General features: G+C 41.2%; 1 protein-coding gene across 2 annotated transcripts; it reads left to right on the top strand.

The window, feature by feature from the left end:
- The first annotated feature begins 6,579 nt into the window (after positions 1 to 6,579).
- On the top strand, positions 6,580 to 14,325 carry LOC146684902 (uncharacterized). 2 transcript variants are annotated; one of them, XM_085444241.1, is made up of 5 exons: positions 6,580 to 6,817; positions 11,849 to 11,900; positions 12,735 to 12,890; positions 13,124 to 13,219; positions 13,387 to 14,325. In XM_085444241.1, exons 3-5 carry the CDS (start codon positions 12,777 to 12,779, stop codon positions 13,624 to 13,626), a joined length of 450 nt encoding a protein of 149 aa, XP_085300367.1. In that variant the 5' UTR covers positions 6,580 to 6,817; positions 11,849 to 11,900; positions 12,735 to 12,776; the 3' UTR covers positions 13,627 to 14,325. The 2 variants fall into 2 exon arrangements, with proteins under 2 accessions (XP_085300367.1, XP_085300369.1); XM_085444243.1 differs by lacking the exons at positions 6,580 to 6,817; positions 11,849 to 11,900 and having other exon boundaries at positions 12,479 to 12,890.
- Positions 14,326 to 25,449: the final 11,124 nt, after the last annotated feature.

Raw genomic sequence — 25,449 nt, 5'->3', positions numbered from 1 at the left:
GTTGCGCAAATGGAAGAACGCAGTCTTACATATTTGTTTAATATGTGCATTGAAGGACATATCCTGGTCAAAAATGACTCCATCAACTGGTCCCTGAATGCAATTGACACCCTTTTCTCAATGTGAAGTCTGGGCTCGGGTGAGCCTGAGTGCTGAAGATATCTACCTATTCGGAACCACAATAACAGGGTTCTTGCTGATTGGAGCTGGCTTGGCCCTGACTTATCGAAGAATTAAGAAAGCGGAACCGGCTGTTCAAAACCCCACAAGGCTGCCCGCTGGGATTGAAACGATGGGACGAGGCGTGAGTTTCTCAAAATGGGCTCATTGAGTGCAGCACGGATAAGATCTTGGAGAAGCTTACGGCTGCCGTGAATACTCAGAATAACACCTCTGGGCGCAAACTGGATTACATCTTGGAGGGGCTCACTGCAGTCGTGAGTTCTCAGAATCGGCTCTTTGAACACAAGAATGACAACATCACGGAGCATAAGTTTGATAACATCATGGAGAAGCTCACGGCTCTCCAACGGGAGATTGAGATACCAGTGTCGGACGTTAGAACAGCTTTGAAATTCATATGAGTTGTTCGCACTAAAGTAAAAACCACCATCACTTCATGCGGATACCCCTTCGGCACCAGCTGTGGTCTCAAGGCTGGAACTGAACAACAACACCCTGACAATGACTGAGTTTAGACTGTTCTTCCCATTCTATGCAAGGCCACCTGGGTTGGCTGGGAGACTGTTTACTTAGCCTGGTAGAGTGAAGGACACTGTCTCAGCTGAACTCTGGACACATGCACACACACGCACACAGACATATATACACATGCAGATGTACACTCATCCCCCCTCCGATGCTGACGGTGGATCAAGGACCAGCCCATATGCTGCAGGCTCAGATGTACTGTCTACACTGGCTGTCTCTCACCCTTTACCCACCCCTGTTGCTTGTCATGTGTTATTTTTGTGCCATTGTGTTTTTCATGTGCTATGTGCAGAGGTGGGGTTTTTTTTTCTGCTCTCAAACTGATCTCCCTATTGGAGCTCAGTCTGGGTTGAGTTATTTTTTTCTCCTTATCTTTCCTCGTGTTGTGCTTTTTCATGTTATACCTCTCTGACCTGTCTTCCCCATGTGATGTTTGTGTAATGTATGTATGGTCGGAAGGGTAAGATGGCGCTGGCACAGCTAGCAGCCTTAACCTAATTTCCCTCGGGATGAATAAAGTATGATCAATCAATCAATGTTTTATCCAACAAAAGTCGGTAAGCACATGTGTTTTACTCCAAACTGGTTAGCAATTTGCGTGTTTTATCGTGGATTGACGTTTGTGGATGTGTCACCTGTTCAGTTAGAAAACATGTGTGTTTTACTCTGAACTGAGTCACATACACCGACTGTTTTCGCCTGATCTTTGGTTAGGAGCATGTTTGTTTAATGGAGTGAATCTTGTATGTATACTGGTGTTAGTTTATGCATGTCTTACTCGAATTGAAAAGTGTACATGCATTCACATTATCAGAATAGAACATCATGAGATTGTAAGACACACATGAAATATATTTGTGTGTTTTGTTCAAGTTTCTACTGTATTTTTCGGATTATAAACTGCACTGTCGATGAATGGGTCTGTTTTCATGCATAAGGTGCACCGGATTATAAGGCGCATTAAGCAAAACAAAACAGTCAGATTGTAGAGGTGGATGCATCGGACTCCGGGGTTGGAGAGGTCCTGTCCCAGCAGGAGGAGGGTAAACTCCATCCGTGTGCCTTCTTTTCTCGGCGTCTCTATCCTGCAGAGTGTAACTAGGACATCAGTGACCGGAAGCTCCTGGCCATCAAGCTCTGCCTGGAGGAGTGGAGACACTGGTTGGAGGGAGTGGCGCAGCCATTCATATTGTGGACTGACCATAAGAACCTGGAATACTTCCATTCAACCAAGCGTCTCAACACCCGGCAGGCCAGGTGGGCTTTGTTCTTTACTCGCTTCAATTTCACTATCACCTACAGGCCTGGGTCGCGAAACGTGAAGCCAGACGTCCTTTCCCGGTAGCTCTCCACCTTGGAGGGGGAGTCGGACCCCGAGACCATCCTTCTGGCTGCCTGTGTGATTGAAGCTGTCTTCCAGGTCGCTGCTCCTGCGGTTGACCAGCCTGTCAGCTGAGCAGTTTTGCGTTCTTTTTCTAACTTTAATGCTTCTTTCATTGTTTTATTTCGCCGTCTACTCGGTATTTTTGTATTCTTTTCCTTTTCCTCATTTTTGTGATTTTTCGGACTTGTTTCAGACACTTCAACATGACCTCAAGGCTCACCTACACCAGGGACTCCCTCATCCAGCTGCGGCCGCAGCTGCAGCCCAGCCTCCGGCTTTTCCGCTCCGCTTCCACGGACTACTTTCCCGAGGAAATACTCCATGGACACGGAAATTGAAAAACTCATAATAACAAGGTAACCAGCAGGGGATTAAAGAAGAGTGTGGTGAGAGCCAGACTAAAGAGGGAGACACACAAACAACGAGCGCTCCCATCCATTATCCTTGCTTATGTGCGGTCTCTCCGCTCCAAGCTGGACGAGCTGCAAGCCTGCGTCAACCACCTGCATGAGTACAGAACTGCCTCCATTCTGGCATTCACAGAATCGTGGTTAAACAACAGCGACAACAACAGCGCACTGCAAATTGATGGCTTTTCACCACCCCTTCATATGGACAGAGACCACAAATGCACTGGGAAGCAACATGGCGGCGGCGTGTGTCTGTATGTAAACAACAGCTGGTGCTCTGCAGTCACTGTGAGGGAGAAGCTGTGCACTTCAGACATCGAGCTTCTGGTTGTTTCCCTGCGCCCCTACTATCTCCCAGAGAATTCCCACTGCTTTTCATAATCTTGGTTTACATCCACCCCAGGGCTGATGCAGCTAAAGCCATAGAGTACTTCACCAACACTGTACAAATTGGAACAATTATCACCGGACTCTCCCAAGTTCATCCTGGGTGATTTCAACCACTGTTCCCCTGACAAGTCGCTTAACCCTTTAAAAGCAGTCGGAGCGGGTGCGCTCCATTTTGCGTAACTATTTTTGAATCCCTGTAGAACCGGAACCACATAAGGTAGGGCAATAATTTTTTTGCATATGAAACCGGAGGAGTTGTACTTACATCTTATGCCATCAGCTTGTCCTAGGTCACGGTTTCCTTCCATATATGGCTTTGCAAAAATTGCATAAAACGCAGTTGGAGCAACAAAAACATAATATTCCAGAAACACGCTTTGCCGATCTGATCTGCTGTTCAAAACAATTCCTACGTTGGAATAGACGTCAGTGCGAACTATCTCATAATCGCCATTACTTGCCTGAAACCAGAAGTGAAGTCATTTTCGCTGAAAATGTAGGGTTTTGTTTTTTTTTTTACCTCCGGTGCCTTAAAAGCCTACAGTGGTTTTAAAAGTCATCTTTGACTTCATGCTTTTCTGAATAGTTTCTGGGATGCTTAGAACTCAAATTGCACTGCTGGAAATAATTTGTTTTGCTGCACATGCTGTTGTTTTTGCAAATTTGGATGATAATATGTATTTTCGTTTTCCCTGCAGTATATAAAAAGTGGTGTAGCTCAAAAATAAAACTATGAAGACACTCAAAATAAATTTGGTGTTGTTGGAAACTATTTTGTGCAACTTTTTTGTTTTTACAGTTTTGAGGCACCCAAAAATGGCACTACATCATGTAAAAATACAAAGTTAAGCTCTGGCGTCTGCCAAAGACGCCAGGGAGTATGTGTCAGCCTGCTCTATATGTGCCCAGAACAAACTCTCTAACCGACCTCCGCTGGGCCTTCTCCAGCCTCTCCTAACACCAAGTCAGCCGTGGTCACACATCTCCTTGGATTTCATCACCGGATTGCCACCCTCTGCAGGTAACACCACTATACTCACCGTTGTCAATCGTTATCCAAAGCAGCTCACTTCGTCGCCCTCCCGAAACTGCCCACTGCCTTGGAGACGGCTTAGCTCTTCACCACTCACGTCTTCAGACTCCACTGAGGATATGGTTTTGGACAGAGGCCTGCAGTTTACCTCTAGAGTGTGGAAAGAATTCTGCTCCGCCCTGGAGGCCAAGGTTAGTCTCTCTTCCGGTTTTCACCCACAGAGCAGTGGACAAACCGAGCGAGCAAACCAGGCTGCCCTCCGTTGTGTCGCCTCCCACAACCAGTCCCTCTGGAGTTAACAACTACCTTGGATAGAGTACGCTCACAACAGCCACACCTCCACCGCCACTGGCAATTCCCCTTTTGAAGCATCCTTGGGTTACCAACCGCCTCTGCTTCCCGCCATTGAAGGTGAGCAAACCGTCCTTTCTGTGCTGGCTCATCTTCGGAGGTGCCACCAAGCTTGGCGGGCAACTCTGGCCTGTCAATTTTTGAGAAAATTGAAGGATTTTAAGTGCGCCTTATACGTAAAATACGGTAAGTATTTGTAGTAAATCTGACTAATTTTAATTTTCCTTTTCATATCATGAAGGATGAAGTACAGAGAACAACAGATGTACATCTGTTTTGAGGGCCAACTGACCTAGAGATCGTTTTTGTAATGCGGTGTGTAAAAACTATCAATGTTTCCTGTGTGTTTCATAGTGTGAATCAGTCAAGCTTCAGGTATGGTGCTATAACAGCTGCTATACCAACTGTCAGGGGCGATTTTAGCCCATTTTTGGGGGTGCTTCAGCACCCCCAAAAATTTCTTACTTTTTTTGACAATATTTGCTGTTTGTGGGACACACTACTAAAAATATAAAAAGCATACAGTACGTAATTGAAATGGAACATTTTAACAACAAAAGTCTAGATAACCTCTCCCCCCTCCCAAAGTGGTTTCTTCCAGCTCGGCTCTCCCCTGCTCTGGCTCTAGCGCCGTTGCTGCCAGAGTGATGGTGGCTGAGACACAGCGGAGCGAAGGTGTGAGTGCCTGGCTTAAAACAGGACATATTAGCTGCATTTAACCTTCAGTTACTCTTTATATAGTTAGGTAGGAGTCAGACCATGTTTCTTTTTAGCTGAAAAACATTACAACCAGGTAACCTGCTGTGTTGAAAACGTGTTTCCTGACTATGTTTGCTACCCTACAATCCGTCGTGCTCTGTAGTAACATCAGCAACATTTGACCGTCCCTTTGCTCCTATTTAAATGTATACAGCCTATATAAAATCTAAAAAGGTAACATTGTCCATAGCCTACTGTTGTTACCACTGTCCTGTTTGAAATGGAATGAGAGAAACTGGTTATTTTGTCCTATATGCATGTACTGATAATGAACCCAAGGAACTAACTAGCTAACTGGCTGGATGCCCATTAACCTTATAACTCCTGTTGTGTGTGTGTGTGTGTGTGTGTGTGTGTGTGTGTGTGTGTGTGTGTGTGTGTGTGTGTGTGTGTGTGTGTGTGTGTGTGTACAGAGCGACAGCCAGGTTCGTAATGGATATGAGGAAGTTTTTTCAAAAAAAGGAGCCACATTTAGGTAAAAGTGTAAGATCAAATGATCCATCAATAAAGGATAATGTTGGATAAGTGTTTCAATATTTATATCCTTTATTAGATGTACATGTGGTTTGGTTATTTGCCTTTTGGTTGAAAGTACACTGAGAGGACTTTTTTTTATTAGTGATCTTAATAGTATTTTTTAAATCTAATTGAATACAATCTATTTGTGTATGATTGTCAGTCCAAAGAAAGAGAGAGGAAAGAGGGGAACCTGAGGAGTACAAGGTCAGGAAGAACCAGGTAAGAAAACAGACGGGGAGTACTACTAGGCAAAACAGAAACTGTTAAACTGGCAAAGAAAAAAAACACAACAAATTTTACTCATACAATCTGGAAGTTGTGTTCTCCCTATATTAAAGCTGCTATACAGAGTCTGGAAAACAAACTGGGTTGTCAGCCCTGGCACTGCATTACCATATTGAAATTCAGTCAGAGGAAGTCACGGTTGCCAAAAACTTTCTGAAGCTCAAGAGTGAGGCTGGTGCCATTCTAGATATGTTAACATTGTACAATCTTCTGGATAATCAGATCTTCCCCACACTGAAAACTGTTATTCAGGTTGCCCTAACAAACCCATTTAGCAGCTGTAGCTGTGAAAGGTCTTTTAGTGTCTTGGGTCAGCTCCATACCTGGCTGAGAAGGACCATGGGTCAAAGCAGACTCCAGCACCTGGCTGTGATGTCAGTTGAGAAAGAGATGCTTGAGAGACTTGACCACCAAAATGTGATAGACAGATTTGCCAACCTCAAGGTGAGGCGACATAGGTTAAAAGAAAAGAAAAAATCTGCAGAGCCATATTAGTATCTGCAGTAAAGATCTTTTCATACATTTTATACATTGTACAATAGGCCAAGGTGTCTCCATTTTTTTATTTTTTAATAATATTTTGTACATTTCAAGGACTCTTCTATTTTTGGAGTGTATTTTTTATGTATCTGTATTGTATTATACATACACTGAAAAAAGTGATATTGTCTCCTTTTAAATATAGCATATTATATTTTGGTATATCTTTTCAATTCAAATGAGTAATTCCTGTCTACATATATAATTCGAGTAACTCCAGAATACATTCCCTGCGTTTTAATCCAATTAATTTTAGTTAATTAAATGTAGCTCAAAATGCTTAAGTATGTTTTTCATAGCCTCCTGCTGGGCCATTTTGCGCATGCGTTAGGACAGGCCACCATTTTGCGCGCGGACTGAAGAAGCGGACTCTTTGTGTGCTGCAAGCGGGCTCAAGTTAATCGCACAACTTCATATAAAGGTGGTCTAGCTTCGGTAAGTAAACCTTTTACGGTCGTTTTTGTTTTATTTTTTTACCTCAGTCAAAGCATGTTGACTCTTTAAGACGTGTGCACATGGAGAAAGAAGTCTAAGTAGTTGTACACCTCTGAACTTTGTCATGAATTTGACTTAAGCTAGCTATGTGCTCTATTAGCTACTGCTCTAGGATTGCCAGGCTTCTACCGTTCTACCTTTAAAAGCCGGAGAGCAGTCAAATGCTGGAAGTGGAAGCTAAATCATAGTCATTCATATGTATATTAGGTTGTTAAATAGGAATTCTGGAGGGAGGGGAGTGGGGGTGTGTGATTGAGGGGGTGGGGGAGTGGAGTGTTTCAGTTTGCCATCTTAGGGAGAAATCAACACACATGGGTGTAGGTCCTTTGTTGCTGACATTTATTGATAAAAACAGTACAAAAACCAACCATTTGTACACATATTTACAAATAATAATAAAAAGCGAGTGAGTATATTACAACATTTTCAGCAATCACTCACAATCCTGGCATGGCGTGGCTGCAGAGGTTGAAAACACCTAAGAAATAAGATAAATTGTTATTTCCATAGCCCTTTTACACACAATGAAACACATAAACATAGAACCACAAAAGACCTGCAACATACCTGAGTGGTGAATTCATTGCGATCTGTCTGCCTAGTGGATTGAGGAATTTCCCTGCGAATCCTGTTGACTGTGCCGAGGATGGTGGTTTTCCGTCTAAGAAGTTTTTGCGCAAGTGAAAGCGATGTGAAAAAATTGTCCGTGGTAACATTTCTGCCCTTGTCTACAAATGGTTCCATCAGCCTCATTACTACATTTTCAGAAAGTCTCTCCCCAGTGGGACGATTGGGGTCCTTGCCAAGATATGGGAAGACATTGCAAATGTACTTGGATTTTAGGTCGCAAGCCACCCAAAACTTGATCCCAAACTTGTCCGGTTTACTTGCAATATACTGCAGGAAACAGCACCGAGTCTTTGATGGGAAAAGCTGTTCATCAATGGTGATATGCAGACCAGGGTTGTAGCACGTGATGCAGTTGGTGACAAATGATCCCCACACACTGGAAATTGCAGCGAACTTGTCAGTCTTTGCTCGATCACAGCGGGTGGACTTGTCATCAAAGCGTAGGTGTTGCATGATGTCTTGGAAGCGGTTTCGTGCCATACAGGGAGTGCAGAATTATTAGGCAAATGAGTATTTTGTCCACATCATCCTCTTCATGCATGTTGTCTTACTCCAAGCTGTATAGGCTCGAAAGCCTACTACCAACTACGCATATTAGGTGATGTGCATCTCTGTAATGAGAAGGGGATGCAGAGGGATGCAGCAGTCTCAAAATTGCAAAGCTTCTGAAGCGTGATCATCGAACAATCAAGCGTTTCATTCAAAATAGTCAACAGGGTCGCAAGAAGCATGTGGAAAAACCAAGGCGCAAAATAACTGCCCATGAACTGAGAAAAGTCAAGCGTGCAGCTGCCAAGATGCCACTTGCCACCAGTTTGGCCATATTTCAGAGCTGGAAGAAGTCTGCATCCTTCAAGAAAAACATGATTTTCATGCAGGACAATGCTCCATCACACGCGTCCAAGTACTCCACAGCGTGGCTGGCAAGAAAGGGTATAAAAGAAGAAAAACTAATGACATGGCCGCCTTGTTCACCTGATCTGAACCCCATTGAAAACCTGTGGTCCATCATCAAATGTGAGATTTACAAGGAGGGAAAACAGTACACCTCTTTGAACAGTGTCTGGGAGGCTGTGGTTGCTGCTGCACGCAATGTTGATGGTGAACAGATCAAAACACTGACAGAATCCATGGATGGCAGGCTTTTGAGTGTCCTTGCAAAGAAAGGTGGCTATATTGGTCGCTGATTTGTTTTTGAATGTCAGAAATGTATATTTGTGAATGTGGAGATGTTATATTGGTTTCACTGGTAAAAATAAATAATTGAAATGGGTATATATTTGTTTTTTGTTAAGTTGCCTAATAATTATGCACAGTAATAGTCACCTGCACACACAGATATCCCCCTAAAATAGCTAAAACTAAAAACAAACTAAAAACTGCTTCCAAAAACATTCAGCTTTGATATTAATAAGTTTTTTGGGTTCATTGAGAACATGGTTGTTGTTCAATAATAAAATTATTCCTCAGAAATACAACTTGCCTAATAATTCTGCACTCCCTGTAGTTCCAATTATCTGTGGGTTTCCCAGGTTTGCTGACCAGCAGTCATTTACACTACCTTTCACCCCAATAGAAGCGTACGCTGCAGATGGAGAGCCAACGGCTAAGGCCAGGAGAAGTATCTCGAGTCGCCTTCAGAGCTTCCTGTGTTTCATCACTCTTGACATGCTTCATAGCATTCAAGAATGGACTATTCAACATGCACAGCAAACGGAGCATGTTCATTGGTTCATGGACCTCCCTGAACTAATGGCATTTATTGCAATTGTGATCTTGCGGGGGGTTAACAGGGTTCCATCTGTAAATGACTGCTGGTCAGCAAACCTGGGAAACCCACAGAATGCAAGAAAAATCAGGCCACTGTGCGATGTGTTCACTGCTACAGATACACATGTGGTAAATGCAGACTACAGATACCATGGCAGTGCCAGGATTGTGAGTGATTGCTGAAAATGTTGTAATGTACTCACTCGCTTTTTATTATTATTTGTAAATATGTGTACAAATGGTTGGTTTTTGTACTGTTTTTATCAATAAATGTCAGCAACAAAGGACCTACACCCATGTGTGTTGATTTCTCCCTAAGATGGCAAACTGAAACACTCCACTCCCCCACCCCCTCAATCACACACCCCCACTCCCCTCCCTCCTGAATTCCTATTTAACAACCTTATATACATATGAATGACTAGCCAATTTAGCTTCCACTTCCAGCATTTGACTGCTCTCCGGCTTTTAAAGGTAGAAACACAAAATGATGGCTCCGCGGGGGTTTAAGAGTAATTGTATTGATGCGTTAAAATGTCATATGTTTTTAGCTTAGTTCTTGTGGCACACTTTGTACTAACAAATTATGGAACGAGGCAATTTCTCTGTAGTTAGCTGTAAAGTTCACTGTACAGTCGCCTGCAGTTTTAAGTGGAGAAATCGTCCCTCCCGCCACAACATTGGCATTAAGGAATAGTCGGGCGGGGGAGGGGGCTTCTGAACGCACCTGCACAGTCAGGGGTGCAGTAGGAAATAAGTAGGATTGGCGTTGCACAACGTCTTTTGTGCAGAAACAAATAATGGTTGTAAACTGTGGAGGAGAATAACTCAGTGGTTGCCAAAAATGTGAGATCAAAAGGCACTGAGAGTGAGGTTTGTCAGGACTGAAATTAACTCAGAAAAGAAGTTGCTTCACTTGATAGAGCTGTTGAGTGCAAGACCTGTCAGCGGTCTGGTTTAGCATTTAAAGCCTCGCTACGTGCTTCCAAACCGCTGCATTTAATCTCAGAGAAAACTAACACAGAGAAGTAAAGCAAGTGTGTAAGTTCATCTCTTTATGTTTGCATAGTATTTCCATGTTGAGCTTAACAACCGATGTATGGAGCCACAGCTGGACTGGCTGTCGGAGTTTTGTATTGAGGGGGAAAGGAAGCGATTTGTTTTATACTTCAGCTAGAATGAAAAAAGACACAAAGCTGGAGTTATTCGGTGTCTTCATGCTGAACAGCTAAAACTTCTTCCCTCATTCTCCCCCCTCCCTCTCCTGTTGCTACTTCAATCATGAAACTGATCGATTATCAGGTGATCGGCTTTTCTGTCGCTAGTCTCTCTCATTTGTTAGTCACCCAGTTTGCGCTAGAAAGAGGAAAACGGCAGATAAACAACAGCAGCACGTTTAAGCTTGATAAGCTGTTGCTAGAATTTTTTTAATATTACTTCTAGTATCCGCTTATGTTTTCTGGAGCCACAGCCGTAATAGCTGCTGGTCATGATAGTTTGGATATGTGGTGAGAAGGAAACATGAAGGTGAAACCAGGAGAAGTTTTTACTGAATCATTAGAGCTGAACAGGTAATGAAGAAACAGGTTTACATTTTAGGTGACATGAATGAGTTGAAGGGAAGTTATGAACTGTTTCTGAGAGACAAATAACTCCAGGATCCTTTTTTAGGTAGCTGACAGCTGGTAACTGTGCAGGGGTGGATCTAGCAAAGTTTTGCCAGGGGCCAGGTAGGGCATTAACAGGGAAAGGGAGACACAAAGACATAATTTTCTTTCTTATTCTCATTTAAAATGTCTAGCTTTTAATAAATAATTATTCTAAATCTTACTACCAAAGTGGTGATCTGGTTAAATGTATAGAGATCCATTATTGTATGTAGTAAATATTAAGTCTAATATATGCCCTAGTAATAGTAGTACATATAGCACTTTTTCCTTTGGGAAGGTACGCTGTCTGCGCTGTCTGCAACTGTATTGAAGAAAAATGTTGAATCAAATTATTATAGAAAAATAATTGATTTCTGTGCATTAAAGTAGATTACGTCAATTAAGCATTATCAGGCGGAGGGTGCGGGGTGGTTTCCTAATATTTTTGCTGGGAGTTGGCAGTCCTATTAGTTAGTTTAATATTTCTATGTACTGTTTAGAATACCTGAATAAGGAGGATGGTGTAAGTTTTTTAGGTTGATCAGTATTGCTGAAGTATAAAATATTTTGGGTGCAGTGTATTTTTTGCATACAGGTATAACAGAATAGCTTTAATGTTTTGTTTTTAAAACTGAGTATGAACTTATACAAAATGCAGCAAAATATTTATAAAAACAGTTTTATTTATTATAAAATACACTATATCAGATTCATATCGGCATCGGCAGATAATCAAATTTATGATATCGGTATCGGACATAAAAAAGTGGTATCGTGCCATCTGTAGTTTGCACAGAGGCACAAGTAAGATTTGTTTTGTTACAAGGGAGTATCATGAAGTAATGCACTAATGGCTTGGAAACGGTAATTGTTTGTCTTTCTAAAGTTTTTTTTTTTTTTATTTGTCTTCCTTTTCTGGCAGATTTTCTTCCCCTTATGTGTTACTGTTTATTCAAGAAGATGGTGTTATTTTGGTAAGTACATGCAAATTCCTTACATATTTATCACAACAGTATTTGTCACAGTATTGCAGGGACAAGTTTATCTATCTCATCTTAAGGGTTCTTGTGATTATTAATATTGATATTAATTAATATCAATTAATATATATGATTAAATTTCTTTTATCCAGGACAAAAGAAAAAAAAAACTTGCGAAAGTGAAATGAAAAACAGGAATTTAGTTCTTGTGAGTTAAGAGGATGCAGAGCATAGGGTTAGATGGAGGTGGATCATTCACTGTGGTGATCCCTGAAGGAAACAGCCAAGAGAAAAAGGATCAGATTGCAAAAAAAAAATGTGGTTTGTTTGCATACATGAGTCTTTACGGTACCCACAGGACTCCTGAAGTATAAGTACTCTGAAGTTTGCAGAGCAATTTCAGAGATGTTTGGGGCTTACATGGCAAGCATGTTTTTAGTTGCACATCTAAATTTTCTCTGCTCTCTGTTGCTGATGGCAGAGTTCTGCCCCGCTGACCTCACAGGTGAGACACTCCCACCAGTGGACAAAGAGCACAGGAAAATGTGTTGCCAACTACCTGAAATAGACAAATATCTGCTTTTTAAAACCCTTTAAACCCGTTAAATGGACTGATGCCATTCATTTCTTCTTTGATTAACAGTAGTAACATCCTTCATGCACTGTATACTAACCCATATGATAATCATGCTTTATGAAGTGATGGCAATTGCATTGTAGCATTTAATGAAGAAATAACAAAATAATCATACCAATGATTAAGCACCAGTCTTCTTTTTTTCTGTGTGTGTGTGTGTGTGTGTGTGTGTGTGTGTGTGTGAGATACAGGTAAATGCTGAATTCCAGTGTATTACAACACTTCAACTGGAGATGACCTTCGCGGCACAGTTAGACAGAATTACACCTCAGTTGATGACAGTTTTCCAGAAGAAGGGCGGTGTTTCTGGGCAGAAACTTGCCCACCACTTGCAGATCATGCAAGAGGTAAATCTGAATATTGCAAATTCTATTTGGATTTCTTTTGTCTTAAGTGGCAGGTCACTGGTGAGTCCAATAAGCCGTTTTAGGTGACCAGCCAAGCAATCTAAATTTTGAAATTTCATATATAAATTTTATTTACTATGTTTGAACTGACATATGATAAAATTTACTTATTGCGAATGTCAGACATTGTTCTTTTTTCCAAATTGGTTTAATCAGCAACTCTCTTTAAACAGGCTGAAAGTGATGTTAAAGTGAAAAGGGAAGCAGTTCTCAGGGCACTTTGCCTCTACCTTGGTGAAGAGGACGGAAGCCTTATTCGGGAGTTCTTTGTAAGTCATTTAAGTCATTGTAAGCAAGTCATCTATACACACACTTTTTAGATAGATATCTGTGTGTGTGTGTGTATTACACACACACACACACACACAAACGACTAGATTGGAATTTAATTGTAGAGTTAATTGTTTTTTCTTTTACCTTTTTATTAAATGTTTAGGACATTGAAGGAGATGATATCCAGAGAGACCTGAAGAAGCACACCATGGGCATTTATGTCATCAACAGGGAGGATGGACAAAATGGACATTATGATGACATTGGAATATTTGTTGAAGGGGAGATAGTCATGGACAACATTGGCTCTCTGGCCCAAGCTTGTGCATTGATGCTTGGAGTAATCTATGCACTAAACCTAGCCTTCCCCAAGGAATTGAAGGACTATTATGAATTCATTTAGAAAGTGTTGATGGGATTCGATGGTGAAAAGCTCTCCCCCAAAGTCTTTGGGCTGAAGAACAAAATTGCTACTGGATAGGAAGATTTCTAAAACAACACATCAAGAGAATGCTGTTATGTAAATTACCAATGACTGGTGCTCTTGTGAATAGGAGTGAAACTCTTGTACAACCATCATTTGTTCTGTGTTATGTTTCGATTGAACATTTTAACTTTCAATAATGAATGTTTCACGTGTGGTACATTTGAGTAGCTTGAAGAGCAACTTTGTAATTATTCAGTTATAGCTGCTGCCCTGCGTATAATCAGTGTTAACTCAACCGGATAAAAAAAAAAAAAAAAAAACCATTCATGATTACCACACTGCAGCACACTGGTAACACTTTAAAGACTATTAATTGTTTTGAAGCGAGTATGTTAGGTCAGAAAATATGTAAAACATTCAGAATCTTCAAGGAAGGACTAGAATGGAAAGACAGTGGTCAATAAGCAGTAAGGAAAACACAAGTTTAATTTTAAGTCTAATTACCTTATTAAAATGCAATTTCTAAATATGGATCGCAGAACAGCAAGTCTGAAACTGGTTAGTTTGTGGATGCATCTAATTGTGATACATTATACTGCTGGTAGTGTTTTATTCTTTTATGTAAGGAGTTTTTTTTTTTTTTCTTTTTTAGAGGAAGAGAAACATTGGTTAACATTTCTCTTGTCTGTTGTTTCTGTTTTGTTTGAATACAGCTTTTTAAAGCTACTAGTTCATAGGCAAAAGTTTTGTAATTTGTATTATACAAATTGCAGCAATTTCCCTTAGAGATGTGGATTCTTATTCTGTTTGCAACAAATTTTGCATTAATAAATGATGTGAAAGAATGTTGTAGTTTTCATTATTGACGTTTTTAAAAACTACAAATCAGGGAAAGCAATATTTTTTAAGTAAACTTAACTTAATTGAAATAGAGAGAAATTAACAATTTGATTGATTTGAATATAAGTTTGGGACATAAGTGTAAAGGAAACAAATTATTCTGGTACATTTAACACGACCTTAGTTGGACTTACTAATAATATTTGACTAAGACGTATCCACAACAGTTAAGTTAAAGTAGCTTAAAAATATATGTTGGTTTTACTCGCTTAAATTAAATTCAGTGTACTTAAAAAATATTTCTGGATTCAAACAAATTTATTTCGTGCAACCACTTGTCATAAAAAAATTGAGTAAATTGAACAAAACATTTTTTTCAGTGTACACTTTAAAAGTGAATCTCTGTCCAAAAATGCACTCAGTTTACTTTTTACTCACTGTGAGCATCATTCGTTATTCTCCCCCAGTAATTAAGGTTAGGATATGTATTTTTTATTCCAATCCATTCTTCTTTGGCAGCATTTAAATAACCTTTATCAGATTTGATGGTTTTGTTACAGACTTTTCAAAAAAGCGTTTTGCTTTTCTTTCACAAATGTGGGGATTAAATTGTGTTAAAATGTACAAAACAGTGATGTCATGTTTTGTGACGAGGACCCAGGCACAGAGATACTTGATGAATTTAAGAATCTTATGATTTAATAAAGAAATGTGCAGACTTGCACAGAGAGGGTAAAATTATGATGACTGATAATGGAGATGAAGACAACAGACAATGAGGACAGGGAGGAATAGGGGTTTAAATGCACCAAAGAGACAGTCAGAGGGAACTCGGGACAACGGGAGACATTTAAGGATGCAGGGACTGACAGAGAAGGGGAAGAAGTAAAGTTTACCGTGCCTGGATGGGCAGCTCTCTGGGTGCTCAGCACCCCCAAAGCTCTGATCCTAGAATCGCCCCTGCCAACTGTTTAGCTTTATTTTTGTTTTGTTTTTTTTGTTTTTTTGTCTTGCTGAGAAAGAGGACTTTCAGACAGAGTTTACAGAGGATTCACCCAAGATAATCATGCAAACATTGCCAAAATTATGTAATGGGTGTTAAACAGTCTTGCATTCTAAACTAATTTAAATGCCATCCAGTCCTAGTGTTTACTTCGGAATCTACCACTCATCTTTGGAGATTAGTTTGTCCAAATGATTACCACTGCTATTTGCTACTGCTGTTGCTTCAAATAGTGAATATTGTATTTTCACCAGTGTTATCAAAAGGTAACACTATTTTCTTGAAACACCTAAGCCCGAGTCAGTAGAGGGTTCCTGAACTGTGGAAGACTTCCTGTGTGGTTACGGTGCCAGATATCACACACTCCAGGGAGCCCAACCACTTCAGGCCTGTGGCCTGATGAAGACCATGGAAAGGCTCATCCTGCACCACATTGGTGAGCTCAGCGATGGACCCCCTGCAGTTCGCCTACCGGTTTGGAATCGGTGTGAATGAAACTGTCACCTACCTGTTACACCGATCCCTCTCTCACCTAGAGCAGGCAGGGAGCACTGTAAAGATCATGTTTTTTGACTTCTCCAGTGTTTTCTACAGCATCCAGCCTGCACTACTGAGAATCCCCCGGCAGCCTACACCTATTACAGCATAACTAAGGGAGAATTCAGGGTCACCTGGTCCAGCCCTAACTATATGCTTTAGCAAAAAGAAAAGTTTGAAGCCTAATCTTAAAAGTAGAGATAGTGTCTGTCTCCCGAATCCAAACTGGAAGCTGGTTCCACAGAAGAGGGGCCTGAAAACTGAAGGCTCTCCCTCCCATTCTACTTTTAAATACTCTAGGAACAACAAGTAAGCTGCAGTGTGAGAGCGAAGTGCTCTAATAGGGTGATATGGTACTACAAGGTCATTAAGATAAGATGGGGCCTGATTATTTAAGACCTTGTATGTGAAGAACAGGAAGGTCCAACCAAAATTAACAGATTTTATGGTGTTTCTCATCAACAATGCTCCATCTGGTGGCAGAAGATGCATAACATCTAGGACACAACTACTTATAGGCATGGGTATGAATTAAAATAATTAGAATAAACTACTAGTGTCTCTGGTACCGACTAGTGACAATGGCAATAATTTGTTGACTTGTCGCCAAATCCTTAAAAAAATAATTGTTTAATGAACTGAAATATTAATGTGTGACAAATATGCAAAAAAGAAATTAGAAAGGGGGCATATACTTAATGGCACTGTAAATATTTCTTGCATTTAAAACCCAGTGTCAGATGATTTGTGTGGTTATAATAGTAAGGTTAGCTGTCATAAGCCATCTTATGCCATGAAATAGCTTCTCCCACAATGTTCTCTGTGGCTGCTGCCTATACACCGAATGCTGAGCTTTTCAGTGCTGCCATCTCTTTCAGAATCACAATATTTTAAAAGAGCTGTGGCACTGCTGGAAAGTCTTTTAAGATACCAGAGCAATGTGGGTGGTAGACAGTGGGTTTAAACCTACATGGTCTTTACAAACATACAAGAAAGACAAGGGGCCTGAGCAGGAATAAATTTAGAAGTCCCCTCCTTTCTGAAGAAATCGAGCTCTTAGGATAAAAGGCATAGTGAAGGAAGATAGAGAAAAGAAGTATTACGAGCGCCTCCCATCAGCCATCTGGTGTTCCTACAGTCTACCAGTGCATTCCAAGGAGTACTAAAATGGGAAACACCGGGTAGAAGAATGAATGATTTCTATGAAGGAGGCCCAGAGATACTGTCAAACCTCTCCATGCTGACCCTGTGCTTTTCACTGGATATACAAATGACAGGGATGTCCTCTCCATCTGAACAGTCCCCTGGAGGGGCCCTCCTCTCTTCTTCCTAAGTGTTATTGAACATGCAGACAGAGTTGAGGGAAGGCAGCTCCACAGATGGAGAGAGACACGGCAGAGCTCCGGAACAAGATATGGAGAAAGAAAAGCTATTATGGTGCACACAAAAAAGATACAGGAAGAAGGAGCTTTTTAGACTGAAAATACAAGAGTGGGCAGCGGGCACACGCCATTCACCATACTGACCTGACTTTCTTCCCCACTGCCATGACATGTACACAACAGGTAGAGTATATGCAGGTCAGGCAAGCAGCTTTACCATATTGTGGAGTGTTTACTGCTCAAAACACTCTGAAGAACTAGCACACTTAACTTCAACCCCCCTTGAGAACCTAGTATAATATAAGTAGTGAATGTTGGGTTTCAGGATTATATTATACAACTAATTTTGTTTGTGAGAAAATGTAAAGTCTGAAACAACATTGATCTGCTGTAGAACATGACTGATGGGGATTCATGAATCAAAAAGGGTCAGTAAGTATGAAAAAATACTGCCTTCATAAATATTATTTTGGACCATCAGCCAAACAAATCATTCTGCAGGGTTGAAGCACTGAATGAAACATGTGCAAACATCCACTATTAAAGCTGACCTATTCTGTTTGTTATTGTCTTCACAGTTCACTTCAAAACAATCTTCATTTTTCTTGTTTTCCAGCCAGTGCCTGAAACAAGCCCTTTTATCTCCCTTCCCTCTTTATTTAGGTTTTTTGCTTATTTGTTGCCCCAAAGGAGTAGCCAGCTCAGAGGCAGAGCTCTATGCTCGAGACAATCATATGATGGCTGTTTCTCACCAGGATCCTTCTTGGTGCCTGAGTCTCCTGGAGTTGTTCTGTGTGGAGTTTGAACATTGGTCCCATGGTCCAATGTTGGTTTTCTCCCACAGGAAATACATCAATGACATTCATGTTAGGTAACTGGTGTTAAATTGGTGATGACATTTTTTCAGCTTTTACAATCAGAGTTATATGTGATGCTGTACCAAACACATTTTGCTTTTCCAAAATAAGCTGTATAAAGTGTCTGTAGGCTCCTCTTGTTCATGTTTTTCATTTGTCTGTTTATTTATTCAAACACACACACACACACACACACACACACACACACACACACACACACACAGCCCATTCACTCACGCACTCACACATGCCCACCCACTAATAACGCACAGAAAAGACACCCCCCCCCCCATTAAGGCGAGCAGACACCCCCGAAACCATTAGCTAACCAGGATGCAGCCAGACCAGCCCCCGAACCACCAGTGGATCACTGCCCTAAAAAGAGTGTGTGAAACAGTAGTTCACCATAAGAGATGAGGTTCCTCATGTTAAGCACCTTAGCTAACATGTGTGATGTAGAGAAGATGAAGTGTGAAAAACCTGTATGTTAGCAAAGACAGCCCTGACAGTGATGGAGCGAGGAGGGCAGCTCCTACCATCTCAGGCTAAAGTTGACCTCGTGCGGGCTGATCCATCACTCTCAGAAAAGCATGTGTAAGAAATTATTTGGCTCAATGAATTCACTAAGTTTAATCAGCTGTTTTACAAAGACTACACCTTCATTTCTCATTGATATGTTTAATCCTCCAGTAGATATTGAAAGTTACACACTGTTCAACCATGACCAACTGTTTTTGTTTTTAGAGATATGTGATCATCATAGGACAGTGACTAAAAACATACTTATAGAATATGATTCTGGACATTAAACAGATAACGAAATAAGCTCAACCTTAAACTTTTGCATCAGTAATAATAATCAATTTAACACTAATTGTAATCATTTTGTGCAGATTACATATTTTGCTTTTGATACTTTTCCACAGTTTTCCAATAACAGTTTAATGTGTAGTGATGTGTTTTCATAGTGTTTTGGAAAAGACGCAGTGAAACTTAATGGCTCCATTTCCCACTGTAGAAAAGTGAAATCAGAATTTCCTGCCTATGCTGCCTCCATCTTGCATTTTTGAAGCCAGAGTCTGCGCAGTAGTGATTGAGGTTGAGTCGTTGTGTTAACCTGTGTTGATGATTTTACTGCCGGTGATGGCTCACTAAATAAAGTTAAATACAATCATGTTGCTATATTTTGAAGGGCACACATCTTAACTGTTCATCATCACATCTAACATCATAACATTCATGCCTTGGCTAGATTAGCAGTGACCATACACAAGGTTGAAGTTAGCTAGTAGGCATTTCTACCCAGCTTTGTTGCACTCAATGAGTTTCAATATTTAGTCAAGTAAGGGACGCCATCAGGGCCAAGCTGTGTCAGGATTCCTGGGTCAAGTGGTTTTTAGAAACTTCCTCCTTATCACAGACGTCCTGTGCCAGATATTCAGCTGATCCAATGAGGGAGACGACATAGTAGAAACATTCGAAGTTCATTGCAAGGCTCAACAAGGACTCACGATTTTTACCAATATCTCCATCAGACTTCTCCTGTCAGCCCACGGCAGAATATGGACAAACCCAGCACTTTATGAAGAGTGTAATCAGTTAAAGTACAAACGCTCTGGACTTTTACGAAATTATGTCATATTCAGTCCCATAGAAAACAATTTGTTTAAAATGTATATTACTCTCTCCGGTTACTCTGAATGCCACTTAATAACTTTTTAGTAAATAACACACAATCTTAGCAAAGCACTGTATAAACAAAACCCAGATGAAAGTTTTTAGCTCGACATGTAAGTGAAAGTGACACGTCAGTATTAACAGGTTTTTCTGAATGCTTAAACCCAAACTGTGATTCTTATAGCACAATTTCTAAAACTATTAATACTTATGGCAAAACCACTCACTGAGTTTGCAAAACTAAAAGCACAAACATTGCTTTGCACTCAGTTTGCCATTTTGTAACACACACTTTGCAAAACTGTAATAATAATAATAATAAGAAGAAACTTTATTTATAAAGCACACTTAAAAACCAAGGGTATGCCAAGGTGCTTAACAAGTAACATAGAGAATAAAAGGAAGATAACAGAAATAGGACCAAAGCAAGTACTAGGTATGCAAGCAGATCGTCTGGACGTCTTTAAAGAAGTCCAGAGGCTTTTCTTTGCAAGCTCCTTTGACTACGATGACCTGGATGACTGAGAACCTTCACAGACATATGCAAGCAGATAACTGTCACTGATAAATAAGAAAGCAACAGATACAGAACAAACAAGGAATTTAATGAGCATAAAAGTGCATAATATAAAATCATAAAAGAAGTGTTAACTAGAGGGAAAGGCAAGATTGAATAAGTAAGTTTTTAGTTGTGATTTAAACAGTGCAGCAGAATCAGATGCGCGGATATCAAGAGGAAGGGTATTCCACAGTACCAGGGCAGCCAGAGCAAACGCATGGTCACCCCGAGACTTCAGATCTAAGTGTTCTAGCAGGAGTGTGTGGCTTGAGAAGTTCACTAAGATAACTCGGCGCTAATTTATTAATAGTTTTGAATGTAAGGAGTAATATTTTAAATTGAATATGGCACTTTATGGGCAGCCAGTGCAAGCCAGCTAGAACAAGAGTAATAGGGCAAAATTTCCTGGTACCAGTCAAGAGGCGGGCCGCAGCATTTTGGACTGTTTGCAGTCTAAGAAGAAGAGAAGAGGGAAGACCGTAGTACAAGGAATTACAATAATCCAACCTGGAGGTCTCAAAAGCGTGAATAAGCTTTTCCAGGTCCTCATGTGGAACATAATGCCAAGGCTTAGAGATAAGGCGCAGTTGGTGGAAGCTAGATCTCACTACAGCAGACACTTGCTTATCGAGTTTGAACGAGCTATCCAGCAGTACACCCAAGTTACTGACATAGTCACAGGAAGAGTTAGCAAAGGGACCCAGGGCAGCACAAAGTTGGGCACGAGGGATTTTACTGTTGAACACCACAATCGCAGTCTTCTTATCGTTTAAAATGAGAGAATTACTCAGGAACCATTCTTTGACCTCCCGCATGCATTCTTGAAAGTAGTGCAGGGACACAGCAAGGTCGTCAGCAAGTTCAAAATAGATCTGTATGTCATCGGCGTAACAGTGGAAGGTGATATTGTATTTTTCAAAGATTGCGCCTAGAGGGAGCAAATACAATGAGAAAAGAATAGGGCCTAAAACTGATCCTTGAGGCACACCGCAACAGACCGGTACAGGGGAAGAGGAGAAGGCACCTAAGTTAACCGAAAAGGACCTGTCAGCGAGGTATGATTTAAACCAGTCGAGGGCAGTGCCTCTAATACCCACAGTTTGCTCAAGTCTTAATAATAAGATGTTATGGTCCACCATATCAAAAGCCAAAGAGAGGTCCAATAAAACTAGGACCATAGAGCGTCCAGTATTAGTAATTACAAGAGAACTCTAACATTAAGAACTCTAACCAACGCTGTTTCAGTACTACAGTTGGGCAAAAAAGTATTTAGTCAGCCACCGATTGTGCAAGTTCCCCCACTTAAAATGATGACAGAGGTCAGTAATTTGCAACAGAGGTACACTTCAACTGTGAGAGACAGAATGTGAAAAAAAAATCCATGAATCCACATGGTAGGATTTGTAAAGAATTTATTCGTAAATTAGGGTGGAAAATAAGTATTTGGTCACCTCAAACAAGGAAAATCTCTGGCTCTCACAGACCTGTAACGTCTTCTGTAAGAAGCTTTTCTGTCCCTCACTCGTTACCTGTATGAATGGCACCTGTTTGAACTCATCATCTGTATAAAAGACACCTGTCCACAGCCTCAAACAGTCAGACTCCAAACTCCGCCATGGCCAAGACCAAAGAGCTTTCGAAGGACACCAGGAAAAGTATTGTAGACCTGCACCAGACTGGGAAGAGTGAATCTACAATAGGCAAGCAGCTTGGTGTGAAAAAATCAACTGTGGGAGCAATCATCAGAAAATGGAAGACATACAAGACCACTGATAATCTCCCTCCATCTGGGGCTCCACGCAAGATCTCATCCCGTGGGGTCAAAATGATCATGAGAACGGTGAGCAAAGATCCCAGAACCACACGGGGGGACCTGGTGAATGACCTGCAGAGAGCTGGGACCAAAGTAACAAAGGTCACCATCAGTAACACACTACAACGGCAGGGAATCAAATCCCGCAGTGCCAGACGTGTTCCGCTGCTGAAGCCAGTGCATGTCCAGGCCCGTCTGAAGTTTGCCAGAGAGCACATGGATGATACAGCAGAGGATTGGGAGAATGTCATGTGGTCAGATGAAACCAAAGTAGAACTTTTTGGTATAAACTCAACTCGTCATGTTTGGAGGAAGAAGAATACTGAGTTGCATCCCAAGAACACCATATCTACTGTGAAGCATGGGGGTGGAAACATCATGCTATGGGGCTGTTTTTCTGCCAAGGGGACAGGACGACTGATCCGTGTTAAGGACAGAATGAATGGGGCCATGTATCGTGAGATTTTGAGCCAAAACCTCCTTCCATCAGTGAGAACTTTGAAGATGAAACGAGGCTGGGTCTTCCAACATGACAATGATCCAAAACACACCGCCCGGGCAACAAAGGAGTGGCTCCGTAAGAAGCATTTGAAAGTCCTGGAGTGGCCTAGCCAGTCTCCAGACCTCAACCCCATAGAAAATCTGTGGCGGGAGTTGAAAGTCCATGTTGCTCGGCGACAGCCCCAAAACATCACTGCTCTCGAGAAGATCTGCATGGAGGAATGGGCCAAAATACCAGCTACTGTGTGTGCAAACCTGGTAAAGACCTATAGTAAACGTTTGACCTCTCTTATTGCCAACAAAGGTTATGTTACAAAGTATTGAGTTGTATTTTTGTTATTGACCAAATACTTATTTTCCACCCTGATTTACGAATAAATTCTTTACAAATCCTACCATGTGGATTCATGGATTTTTTTTTTCACATTCTGTCTCTCACAGTTGAAGTGTACCTCTGGTGCAAATTACTGACCTCTGTCATCATTTTAAGTGGGGGAACTTGCACAATCGGTGGCTGACTAAATACTTTTTTGCCCCACTGTATGCAATGGCTTAAAAGCAGATTGAAATTTCTCAGCAATATTGTTCATGTCCAAGTACGCCTGGAGCTGGGAGAGAACTAGTCTCTCCAGGATCTTGGACAAGAACGAAAGCTTAGAGATCGGTCTGTAGTTTGAAAGGTCATAACAGTCAGAGTTTCTTTTTTTAAGAATCGGGTGGACTACAGCATGTTTAAAAGCCAAAGGAACACAGCCTGAGAGCAAGGAAAAGTTCATAAGAAATAGGATACTAGGTTCAATTACATCAAAACAGTCCTTAGCTATGCGAAATGGAAGAATGTCAAGCACAGTATTGGTGTTATTCATTTGATCAACTAGCCACTTAAGAGACAAAAGTGACACAGGCTCAAACTGGTGGGAAGAGGACATAAAACAGGGGGAAGGGAGGACTTAAGAGATGTGATCTTATCTAAAAAGTGAATTTGAAATCGCTCACAAGAGCCCGAGAATAAATTAAAGGCATCTCTGGGGAAGGGTTAACCACTTCAATTTTTAAATAAGGTGCGGGGGGTATGGCCATTGGCCAGGATGATTTTGGACAAGAAGGACACTTTGGCCATTTTAGCAGCACTTTGGAATTTTAAGCGGCTAGTCCGTAGCATGTCGAGAGAAACCTGAAGTTTATCTTTTTTCCAACTTCTCTCAGCGTGCCGACACACACGACGTAGAGCGCTCATAGTGTCATTAAGCCAACACCGAGAGTAGGTTCTGGGGCGCTTCATTTTAATAGGGGCAACAGTATCAAGGATAGAAGAAAATAACGATAACAAGGTATTAGCACAGTCATCAACCGAGCGGAAAGAACAACAGTCGGGAGTGACAGATGCAGAATTGAAGGAAGACAGAGAAGTTTGACACCGCTTCAGCATTAATTACAAGTAGCGGGCAAAGGGGAGCCGCAGGATATACTTCATTAGTGCATAAGCCAGTATCAAATATAACTGGGAAATTATCCGAGATCCCAGCATCACTTATAGCCTTGATACAAATGTCCAGACCATGTGAAAAAACCAAGTCCAAAGTATGTCCATTAACATGCGTTAGGTCATTAACCCACTGAGCCAGGTTAAAAGAGTCAGTTAAAGCAAGGAAGTCTTTAGCAAATGGGTCATCCTTACAGCAAGTGTGTCTGTTAAAATCACCAACAATGAGAACACAACCATACTTAAAAACAACGGAGCCTAGGAGATCAGCAAATTCTGTGATAAAATATTTGCTATATTTAGGCGGTCGGTAAATCACCATGCAGAGTGTGGTCATGGATGCAGTCATCTCCAATAACTGGACTTCAAAACTAGAGTAGGTAGGTGAGGGTAGCTGCCGAACTGCATATGAATTTTTAAAAACCGAGGCTACGCCGCCACCCCTACCAGCAGTGTTGGGGAGTAACGGAATACATGTACCGCCGTTACGTATTTAAAATACAAAATATGAGTAACTGTATTCCGTTAGAGTTACCGTTTAAAAAGGTGGTATTCAGAATACAGTTACTTTGTTGAAATAAATGGATTACACTGCGGTACTTTCCTGTTTCATTTTGTTGCGGGTCAGGACTGTTTGGGTTTTGTTTGACAGCTACGTTCTGTTGTTGTTACGGTTGCCATGGTTACAGGGCGACGCTCTCTCTCTCTCCCCGCGACTGTGTGTTTCCTGGGTGAGAGAGCGCCTTTTCGTTGTTGTTGTTGTTGTGCTAAGCCAACAGGCAGAATGCTACAAGCATAGCTCTAAAGAATGCAGCATCATGGGCAGTGTAGTCCGTGTTGCTGGGAGAATGGACTGCCATACACGTTATGGTTCTGTGAGCGCGAGGAGGGGAGAAAAAGGGCAGTGGAAAGGTACGAGTTGTCATCGAGGAAAAACGGGAGCTGGAAGCATGTAAATATAATAATAACCACTTCAGCCAAGAAGAGTGCCTGACGAGCCCAGTTGTAAGTAAGCTATTAAGACTCGACTGTACACCGTGTTCGTGTTTTCCTCCGAAAACAATAAGTTCCGTTGGAGCAGTCTTTCAACGCCTCTCTCTGTCTCTCGCAAGAAAAGTTGACCCACACAACAAAGTAAAGCTATTTT

The sequence above is a fragment of the Copadichromis virginalis genome, linkage group LG20, assembly GCF_057382275.1.
Source record: "Copadichromis virginalis isolate Kocher_CV1m ecotype Utaka linkage group LG20, C_Virginalis_male_GT1.1, whole genome shotgun sequence".
Lineage (NCBI taxonomy): Eukaryota > Metazoa > Chordata > Actinopteri > Cichliformes > Cichlidae > Copadichromis > Copadichromis virginalis.
Note: the sequence above shows the minus strand (reverse complement) of the source record. Positions and strands in the feature narration are given on the sequence as shown.